Below are 11133 nucleotides of genomic sequence, written 5' to 3' on the forward strand. Positions count from 1 at the left end.
ACATCAATATGTTACTGGACACACTGGTCTGGTTGGTTAGACCAGTGTTTGAAGTGGAAAACACACATACACACACACACACACTCACACACACACACACACACACACACACACACACACACACACACACACACCAATTAAAATAATGCTGATAGTGTGGACTAGAAGCCAGGTGATGGTTTATGTATTTAAATGATGATCAGGCTGCTGTAAAATGTAATCTCCATCCACATCCAGACACAATTATCCTCTATTCTTTCTCTATTTGCTCTGCTCTTGTCTGGGCTGATGTAGCTGACGGTGCGCGCGGCGCGCCTAACTAGCGGCTGATGCACATTTTACGCATTTGGAGAGGTGGGCTGGATGCTTTGCTTTTACGGGAAGATGGTCCACTTAACGCACGGGTGTAGACTACATATTAATGACAAATGAATGAAAATTAAATTGTGAGTTTTTACTTCATATTTTAGAAATAAAAATGACGGGGGAAAACATTTATGACGTCTTTTTAAACGAAATTTTCTAGCGCGACCTGCCTGCTTCATTTAAGTCACTGCTTATTAAGGTCCGTCCAAAATTACAGTGGGAAATGGTTAATAATGGCTCTTTGATGGGAACAGGTTGCCGACCCCTGGTATAAGATCTGAGCTGGTAAAACAAATATCCTCATCAGCAGGCTTTTTTGAAAGTGTGTGTGTGTGTGTGTGTGTGTGTGTGTGTGGGGGGGGGGGGGGGGGGGCACAGCTGCCAATCACAAATTTTGCCGGGGACATGTCCCCGGCGTCCCCGGTTAAAATGACGCCTATGATTCTATGTAAAGATTGTCTGCGTAAACCTGAACAGGTCCAACCCAGTCTTACTGTGAGACCGGGTTGACGAGTCACGCTTGTGCGTAATCATAGCTGAAGAGGATGTGAGATTCTGGGCTTCTCCTCAGACGGCTCATGAATGTGTCGCCACATTGGAGACAGGAACAAGCACTATTCAGCCAAAGTTTCATAATCAGGGAACATTTTCTAAGTGACAAGTCTCTCTGAGAGACGGGGTTTGGAAAACACTCGCTTCAGTGGGAGGAAGCTTCCCGCATGCGCTCTGGTTCTGCAACGCGCTCCAAGTCAATCTCCACAACTTCAGCTCGCTGTGCACATATGCGCTGACAGCGAGCTGCGCTGAGCAGTGTCCAGCTCAGATGTTCAGATGGGAATCTTTTCTTGGTTGATTTAGCTACATCTGCGATGTGCGTAGAATAAAATGTCAGTTTGTCTTGCATGCGTCGGGGTAATTCTTTCTATTCTTTCTCCGTCAAAATAAATGGTCAAATACGGAAACTGTCTGGTCAACACAAATCCTGCTTTAACTGTTCTGTTTTCTTGTGAAAATTGTTGGAAAGAGATACAATTTAACTTGATTACCACCAGAGCCTGCGCTGTTATCTCCGTGTCGGTAAATGAGGGAAAAACAAATTGATCGGATCCTGCATGTCTTTTAACACATTGGTCAGGATTGACGCACTTTATTTTCATTTAGTTGGTTAAAAAAAGTCGGGCTCGGGTCAGGCCAGAGACTCCTGAAAACCTTTTCGGGCCGGGTCAGGCTGGGGCTCCACCCCCTCGGGCCGGGCCGAACACGGGCTCAGATTTTAGGCCCGTGCAGGGCTCTACCGCGCAGCAGACAGAAGCCGCGATCAGAGATGCACGGAGCTGCGGGGAGGGGAGGACGGGTGGAAAACATCAGTCTCCCGAGAGCTCCACAAGCCGATAGTCGGAACCCAGCTCCACCAACATGTTATATTTCAACCCATTTTCTAAAGTGCAGCATTATGTTAAATGCACTGGGTTTTACCCTATTACATTTAAATTTCATGGTTAAACAGTACATGTTAAAACCTAAGCTCAGCTCGGCAGTGACCTAAAATACATAAATATAATTTTACTTACCGAAAAAAATGAAGTGGAGACTCCTTGGACGCTCTATCAGTGCAATTAATGCCACAGCAAGTCATTTAGTCCAGCAATTGCACAAAAAATATCCAAAAAAGAATACACAAACACAGAGACTCAAAATCCTGGAACAGTTTCCAAGCCAGACCGAGGCTCTTCTGAGGCCTTTCCACGGAGCTAGCTCTGTGGTCACGTGGGTCTGATGCTCATTAATTATACAGAATTTTAGTCTTTTAATACACTTAAACAGAAGAGTGAGAACAAAATTCCCCCCCCCCCCCCAGAGTTGTCATGAGTGTAAACTAGATCATTTAAACCAAAAACATGTTTGGTACCAGGCTGTAAGCATGTTTATTTCTGCTGTGAAATTGGTATTTTTAACATGGGAGTCAATGAGGATTTGCTCGCTTCTGACACCAGCCCCCAGCGGATGAGGGTGGAACTGCAATTTTTGGTACTTCCGGGTTGGCCTCAATTTTTGAGCCGCATTGTGGGGGCTTGGTACCAACGCTTTTTATGCCGACTTCGGACTGGTCCATAATAGCAGTAAGCTATTAGTGGCCCTATTACAGTTTTTTCTATTGCTAAAACTCAAAAAGCAAAAATGAGGCACAGTTTTCACAACCTCTACTTCTGTTCCCAATCGCTTGACTCAGTTTATCACTACTTAAGATTTCCTTATCATATTTGAACTCTGATTTTCATCCTTTAAACTCTGATGTCAATTTCACATTACCTTGCTGTCAAAACACAACACACAATTTTCAGGTTTACAAACACTTCTCACATAAATTCTCAAAGCTTCGATCAACAACACACAAATATTCAAATCTCTAAACTGTCGGGTCTGGCGAGCAATTTGCAATCAGGGACTGCAGCATAAAAGTAAGTTTCCACAAGGCTACCCAGGTGTATGAGTGGTTTCAGGACCACCCACGGTTTTCCATTTTATACCTTCCACCTTATTCCCCCTTCCTCAATCCCACTGGGGAGTTTTTATCAGCCTGGAGGTGGAAGGTGTACGAAAGGAATCCACAGAGCAAGGTCCCACTGCTTCAAGCCATGGAGGAGGCTTGTAGAGATGTGGCCTTTGAGGCCTGTCAGGGCTTCATGAGGCACTCGAGGCAGTACTTCCAGCGCTATTTGGACCAGTAGGACATCGCCTGTGATGTTGATGAGGCCCTCTGGCCAGACAGAGACAGGAGGCATGATGCCCATGATTATGCTTGAATGGGAGAGGGGGTGGGGGTGGGGGGTTAACTGTAAAAACAAAATGTTTTGTTTCAAAATTTGTGTGATGTCTAATGTTTGTCTTAGGCCCTGTCCACACGTAGCCGGGGATCTGCCAAAACGTAGATATTTTTCTACTTTTGGCCTGTCAAAATGGATCTTTTTAAAAACTCCGGCCAAAGTGAAGATCTGCGTTTTCTCCGTTTTGGGTGTCTGCGTGTGGACAGACAAAACCGGAGTTTTAAGGTCCGCAACGTCACTTTCCGTGACAGAAAAATGCTGACATCACGTGTGCGACCTGTGTTTACACTAGTCGACAGCATGGATGCCCTCAGAGCTGCGCTCGCTTTATCAATTGTCCAAGCGCTTTTTGCTTGTTTGTTTTTGCAAGCGGAATTACTGCACCTTGTGGAAGACCACAGACGAAGGACGAGGTTACGAACGGGGGAAGTACTGCCGCCTACAGGTCTGGCATGTCCTTAACAACGTATTTATCCGGGTACGTGTGGACAGTTTTTTTTTAAACGAGGTGGTGTGGATGCAAGTTTTTGGAGGGGCGGATATTCGTTTAAAAAAAAACCGGCTACGTGTGGACTAGGCCTCAGAGAAAAGTGGGCACTGTCATACATTCAGTGTGTAATTCATTGTGTTCCATTTAGACAATTGTGTTTTCAGTTTTGCTCTTCAGTGTTCTTTCCATGCTTGGTAGTGTTCACCCAAAGGCTACTTGTGTTTTAGCAATGAATGGTGTATGTGTGTCATGTGAAAATGTGGCTGTGTTTACCAATGAAAACACGTGTTCCATTTTGGGAACATGTTAAGATGCGTGATGGCAGGGTTTTGTTGCAAAGGGAAGCCACGGTTTAGGAATTTGTGTGTTATGTTTGGGGTTTTGTGTGTGCAGTTTTGAAAGAAACGTACAGTTTTGAAAAACGTGTTTTAGCAATCGAAAAAAACTGTAACATTTGGACTGTCTCGTGTTTCTAACCAAACCGTATTCGCTCTGGTCCTGCATTTTGTAAAAATAATGAAAAGATGGCAGCGTGATTGTGTCCGAATCACTTGCAAGCGGGGACCAACTGATATGTATGGATGTACAAGATTCCTGCCAGAACTTCCTCCGGAGGAAACTGATGACACAGTGGAAGAGAAACGTCAAAGATTACAGAGCACTCACAGCAAGTATGGCATTAACAGACAGGATAGGCCCGAAGTGACTGATTTGATGAACACCACATTTAGCCTTCAGCGCAAACATATAAACAGGATTCCTGCTCCCTCCTTAACTGATCTGCAAACCAGCTGGCCTTACCTGTTTACACAACGTGGAATTTTTTCTCACTTTGAGTTGCTGACTGATGTTGCCATCCTCCGTGCCTTGGAACTGTCAATTGAAGAGTTTGTTAATGCCATTGTGGAGTACTTCCGCACTAAAGTCAAGACTGCTAATGTCCAGACAATCCTGGCACAAGAAGAAACTGATGATCTAACATTCCTTGTTGTCCAGCTTTTGATGGCTCACTTCAAGGAGTCCCCTGATGGGCTGATTCTGACTACTGATGTAGGCTTATTGCACATAAATATTATGAGCTTTGTCCATTTTTGTATGTATATGCATACTGTCTTGCTAATGTACACTTGTCCATGTTTTACAGGAGTTTGCAACGGCAGCGGATGTCGAAACCAGCCTAAGTTTGCCAGCCAGCCCTCGTCTGATTTTGAGTGAGTTCAGAACTGATTAGCACTACTCACATGTTTTGCTTAAAGTTGCTTAATATGTATATATGTAAAAATAATATAAACACTTGTAAAAAAGGAGATCCAAAGGTACTTGCCTAACATTGTTAAAAAGCCTTTACTAGAATAGAATTGTCTTGCTGAACTTAAATGAAGTTCTGATGTTTTAAAATATTGTGTGGATAAAAATTTGAGAGAAAATATAACAAAAACTTTCATCTTTGTCCACCACAGGTGGCAATGAGCAAAAACTGAGTGGATGGATGGTCAGTGCTGAAGGCCGTGTCATCTTTGAGGGGGTCCTGCCAACATTTTCAACAGGGCTTGCAGCGGTGTTTGCCACATTTTACATCTTCAACCTGCAATATCAAGATGAGGCAGCAAAGACTTTGGAGTTTGTGCAACGGTAAAATGATCCTGTGAAATTATTTATTTTGAAAACACAGCGCTGTAGAAAAAAACAGCAATGCCAAAATTTCAAAACTATCAATCTGGTCATAATCAAAAGTTGGCAAATTTGTTGATGGGGTTTCAATATATTTAAAGGGATGTTCCACCCCTAAGTGAAATTTGGTCTATTTCCACATTCCCCACAGTTGAATAAGTAAGAAAAAAGCAGTTAGTAACCAACGCAGTAATTCTCCTGATCTGGAAGCAGTCCATTTGCTTTAGCTTAGCATAAACAATGGAAGTGAATTGCAAAAGTTAGCATTTTGTGTGCAAATGTGATTAAAATTACTCAATAATGATACCAATTATTCTTGGTGACCTCAATAATCATGTTGACTGCAAATAAAAACTAGGAAATAACACAAAGGACTTGCAGGAGCCAATTTAGACTTGGGACTACTTTTCGACAAAGCACCACTGTAACCACTGCTGAATGGCGCATGGATGTAACACAGCGGTCAAAAATTACGTGTGATTTGCACAGTATTTTTTTTTTCGTAGTTTATTATACAGGTGTAATACAAGAAAAAGCCTTGCTTATGTAGCAAAGGGATGTGAAAACGAGCCAAAGACATACAGCTGCAGCGTATTTCACGTTATTCCCACAGATGTTTGTTTACAGAAGCCGGAGGTTTTTTGGACCGCTGTGTTATATCCATACGCCATGCAGCGGCAGGTTACAGTGGTGCTTTGTCGTAATGTAGTTCCAAGTCTAAATCGGCTCCTGCAAATCCTTCGTGTTACTTTTTACTTTATATTTTCCGTTGACACGATTATTGAGCTCACCAAGAACAATTTGCATTGACTATTTTTAATCACTTTTGCACACAAAATGCTAGTATCTGTCATTCACTGTTGATGCTAAGCTAAAAAGCAGACGTACTGCTGCCAGATCAGGAGAATTTCTGTGCTGGTTACTAAATGCTTTTTCTCACTTTTCTAACTGTGGGGAAAATGGAAGTAGACCAAACTTCACTTAGGGGTGGAATATCCCTTTTAAAAGCATGATAATTTCTCCAAAATACAGTACATTCAGAACATATTCAGAGAACATCACTTTTCTCTCATTTTGTTATATTACAGCCTCATACCAAAATAGTCTAAATTCCACACACAACACCCATAATGATGATTTGAATATATTTTTATTTATTAAAATAAAGATCACTGAGAAATATCGTGTACATTAATATTCACAGCCTTTGCCATCAAGCTCTAAATGTTGTCTTGTTGCATCCTGTTTCCACTGATCCTCCTTCAGATGTTTCTGAAGTTTAAAGCCATACTTTGCCAACTTTTCATATTTTTAAATCATTTTCTTGACCCAGTATGTGCTAAAATGACCCTTTACAGGTTTAATGAAATGCCACTCAGACTCCCATTGCCCTCTGTGGCCAAAATACCGCACTTGCAACTTTAGAGTGTTGGGCCACTCCCCGCTGGACTTAGAAAAAGGAGCTGACATACCTGGCGCTGCAGTCTGCTTCCAGCTTCTTGCATGTTTTAGATCATGAACACAGCTGATTTGTTTTATTTAGTGATGAATCACTCCTGTAGACACTAATGAAAATACATTTCAGCTGTTAGATTAAGGTGTTAAAATAAAAATACGAACGCACAGCGAGGAGATAAGTTTTACGTTTGGTTTCACTAACGGACACTAGGGGGTGCTAAAACAAGCCTAAACTGCCAAGTGTTCCTTCAACAGGAGTCATCCTGTGGTAAATTCAGTTGGTTGTGTCACACCCTGTCCTGTCTCCCCTTATGGTTTAGTCATGTGTCTCTGTTAATTGCTCCCACCTGCCTCTCATTTCCAATCACCCAAGTTCCCAACCTCTTGTATTTAAACCCCTTCAGTTCTTTGTCTCGTGTTGGATCATTGTTTCTGTCAGACGCGTGCCGGTGAGTGAAGCTGAGGCAGGATCCACAAGCGGGTGCAAAGGCAGGCAGGCAGACAAGCAGGAATGGTTTAAAGGCTTTAATACGAAACACAGTGATTGGAAAATGAGAGGCAGGTGGGAGCAATTAACAGAGACACATGACTAAACCATAAGGGGAGACAGGACAGGGTGTGACAGATTGGACATGACGATCCTTGACGGTACATGTCAGAGCATAAAACAATCAAAAACTCAAAGAAATACGGCCATGTTTGCCGTTACTGGGTTGGTAGCAGGTGCTTTGATTATTAAAGCGGTTAGAAACGCTTATAAATACTTTTATGGAGATGCAGAAAAAGAGGATTTATCCTCTTTAGAACAACCGAAGTCTGATTTTAATAGCCTTGGACCCGGAAAATCAACACGTCTTTATCTTGATCCACTGATTTCCAGTGTTGGGAGTAACGCGGTACAAAAGTAATTAATTACTGTAATGCATTGCTTTTTGCTGTAATGTGGTAATGTAAGGCATTACAGGGAAAGAAAATGGTAATATTTACTCGGTACAATTGTCAGTAACGCAGTAATTACAATGCATTTTTAAACCCAGAATCAAGATGTGGGTTTCCTAAAAATTAAAATTGCGGAAAGCCCAAAATAAAGATCCGGTATCTACATATATTACGTCATTTATGGACTCAGCTTTGCGGGCATTCTATGAGCAGAGAGGACGCAGCGGTAATGGCTCAAATACTCCAGCTGTGTCCTGCGCGCGGCCGCTGCTATATTCACAAAATCGCTCCACCAAAACAAAGTCATTCACTTGCGATCGTTCATATTCTCTGTACTTTCTGTACATTTCTGACGTGCTTTGCTTCAGCTGAGTTCATAATCTGTGCCCTCGCTCGGTGATTTCGACTCATTGCTGCGGGAGCGCAGCGCATATTAAGCTTTTTTTTTTTTTGCGTTCGGTAGATCCCTTTGGCTGATTAGAAATCTAGGAAACTGTTTTTCTGGAAGACGGTGAAAACATGCAGCATGCAGGAAGGTTAGAGAGAGAAAGGGCAGGAAATGATTCAAATAAAGTCAAGAAAACAAAACAAAGAGCTTGAAAAGAAAAAAAGTAGGTAGATTTAGCCCCAATACACATTTTTACCAGTGAAAAGCAAAAATATATAAGCATTTCATATTTATACATGTGATAGAATCAGATCACCCCAGAAGTCAGTCCCACATCCAGGGCCGTATCAAGGCATTTGGGGACCAAAGCAAAATAGGCTTGGAGCCCCCACCACCTCACTCCCTGCTTGGTTAATCTACGATGGCAGCGTGCTGAGAGTACAGATTGTTGTTGCTTTTATTTAATAAACAATCATTTTAAAGCACTGAGCGTCACATTACCAGATTCATATTGAAGTTGTTTTGGTGAAAGTAACTTAAAGTAATGCCAAAGTAGTGTAATGCCTTACATTTTAAAATCAGTAATATTGTAATGTAATCAATTACATTAAAATGAGGGTAACAAGTAATAAATAATGCATTACAGTTTTGAAGTAACTTGCCCAACACTGCTGATTTCCCTCTTTCCTGTTCACTCTTTCTTGACATTTTTTAATCACAATTGCCAATTTTTGCTAATTTTAAATATGTATTTTAAACATTTTCTAAATGCTTTTTTATATTTTTACATTTTGTGCTTTTGAGAAGCGCCTCATGATTTTTATCTTGAGAGGCGCTAAAGTAATGATACTTTCTTCTTCTTTACAGAGACATCGACCCATCGGTTACAGACGATGAAGGGACGAATCGTCTCTCTCTGAAAGCTGACAGAACTGATGTTGAACATTCTTACGGAGAAACAGAAGACAGTTTATCCACTTTGCGAAAACCAGAATATGAAAGCAGCGATGGTTTTGGCCTGGAGATAGCAACTAGTCTACTCAGAGACGTCGAACAATCGGTTTTCTATGAAGAGGATTCTGGATCCCAAACAAGTCTCTCTGTGGCCCACGAAGACGCAGAACCACTGACTGAAAAATCTTTCTTTTTCTTTTCTTTATTTTTATTTTATTTTATTTACCGTGTCCTGTCTGGCTGTGAAGCAAACAGAATTGATGTCTGAATGCTGGTGACAAGCCTTACAGATTTACTCTCAGGTGGAGCATCTTTCTGATTTTTCGTCAGATGAAGTAACTACGTCAGATTTGGATGTGTTTGACTCAATGGGGGAGGACGCTGGTCTGTCTCTGACTACAGAGAGGGATATTTGGGAGAATCAGGCTGGTCTTTCCACAATTATGGAGGAGAACTTTGGGGAGAATGATGAAATATCACTTTCTTTAGAAGAAAAGGAGGAAATGTCTCCTACTGATGAAGAATTAGAGGAAATAGACAGTGACACATCTGTTTTTTTAGAGGAAGAACTGATTCAGGGCGACGCATGTGTGCTCCAGAGGGCCCTCAGTCGACGCACAGGTGCAGTCATAGAGATCGGGGTAGGCCGGTGGTGGTGCGGGGGGCGTTCGGCCACCCCGTCGGTGGGTGACTCGCCGGCTCGGCTGGGGGTCACGGGCGCCGGCTGTAGTGGAGTGGGGTCGGTGATGTTGTCGGCCCCCCCTTTCGGCGGGTGGCGTCCCCGCCGCAAGGTACAGGGCTTCGGCTGGAGTCTCAGCGCCACCATCAACTCCCCCTTCGGCAGGTGGTGTTCCCACTCCAGGGTGCGGAGTCTCAAGCCTGATTCATGCTTCTCCGTCAGCTCCGCAAGGGACAGACGCGCACGGATTGATGGAAGCGTTTTGCCCTCATACTTCTCCGTCTCCTGGGGAGTGTTGCAAAGCAATTGCCCGGCAGGACAACAGAGGGCGTAGCGCTGTTCTGTGGTATCCTGTCATGTATCCGGTCCAAGATAGTGCGTTTATATTGTGTTTTTTTGTATATAAGAGACTTTTTAACACAGACAAATTTGTCTCTCATCCTCCTCCACCTCTTCATGCGCTCACCACCTCTAAACCCACGTTTGCTGTCATTTCCGTCCACAAATAAAACGCTTGCTGCGTATCTTTTCACTCCTGCAGTCACGGGGGAATTAAACGTTCACGTTTTAGAGTTAAGTCGCGATGTATTCTTCAAGCTTTTCCGTGTCTGCCGCTAGTTATCCTCGGCTCTGTTTATGCTTTTGAGGGCGCAATGGCAGCGGTGTAGACAACAGCGGCGTCCTGACCAATCACAAGCTTGCGTTGTCCGTCTCGACTGACGGATGTTTAGAAAAGAGAGCTCGACTCCGTCCGTCCTTGCGGAGCTCTCCGGCAGGCCCGCAAGGACGTTGCATGTCTCCGCACTGACGCAGACGGAGAAGCATGAATCAGGCTTCAGGTGCAGTGCCACTGCAACTGTCAACCTCCCTCCCCTAGGGCAGGTGGGTTTCCCACCCCTGGGTGAAATAATCCTGCTGCAGAGACGACACAGACTCTGTGCGTGTCATTGACCTTGGAGGTATTGGACAGACTGGTCACCCTGGCGGCGCCGTTGTAGTTAACAACACCCAAAGAGGGAATGACATGCAGCAGCAGGCCACGCGTGCATGGCTCAGTCTACTCGAAAGGCACATCCTCAGACTGAGCAGCAACGACAGGCCATGTACGACCTGAAGGTCGCATTATGCTCAGCTCCGTGCCTGGCGCTTCCTGATTGTGACAAAGAGTTCCACCTTGAGGTCGTGTTCTCATCTAACTGCTTCAGTGTCGGTCTTTATCAAGTATATGCCCGTGACAGGCGTGTCGTAGCATATGCTAGTAAGCTCTTGTCCGGTCCTGAGTTTAGATACTCTTGACTGTGAAAAGCTTTGCTTTCCACCATGTGGGCAGTTAAACACTTTTCCAGCTACATTGGTGGACAGA

The 11133-nt window shown here is 43.5% G+C and overlaps 1 protein-coding gene across 1 annotated transcript; it reads left to right on the forward strand.

Annotated features, from left to right (window-relative positions):
• The first annotated feature begins 4197 nt into the window (after positions 1-4197).
• Positions 4198-9388, forward strand: LOC129153615 (uncharacterized). The gene is made up of 4 exons (XM_054733305.2): positions 4198-4731; positions 4826-4892; positions 5142-5313; positions 9005-9388. Exons 1-4 carry the CDS (start codon positions 4198-4200, stop codon positions 9357-9359), a joined length of 1128 nt encoding a protein of 375 aa, XP_054589280.2. The 3' UTR covers positions 9360-9388.
• The last annotated feature ends 1745 nt before the right edge of the window (positions 9389-11133 follow it).

The sequence above is a fragment of the Nothobranchius furzeri genome, chromosome 3, assembly GCF_043380555.1.
Source record: "Nothobranchius furzeri strain GRZ-AD chromosome 3, NfurGRZ-RIMD1, whole genome shotgun sequence".
Taxonomy (NCBI): Eukaryota; Metazoa; Chordata; class Actinopteri; order Cyprinodontiformes; family Nothobranchiidae; genus Nothobranchius; species Nothobranchius furzeri.

What these genes read in the sequence shown, in the direction of transcription:
- LOC129153615 (XM_054733305.2), top strand. Translation starts at nt 4,198, where the DNA reads ATGAAAAGATGGCAGCGTGATTGTGTCCGAATCACTTGCAAGCGGGGA. An exon ending in CAGCCCTCGTCTGATTTTGA is followed by an intron (nt 4,893 to 5,141) that starts GTGAGTTCAGAA and finishes TGTCCACCACAG; the next exon opens with GTGGCAATGAGCAAAAACTG. An exon ending in ACTTTGGAGTTTGTGCAACG is followed by an intron (nt 5,314 to 9,004) that starts GTAAAATGATCC and finishes TCTTCTTTACAG; the next exon opens with AGACATCGACCCATCGGTTA.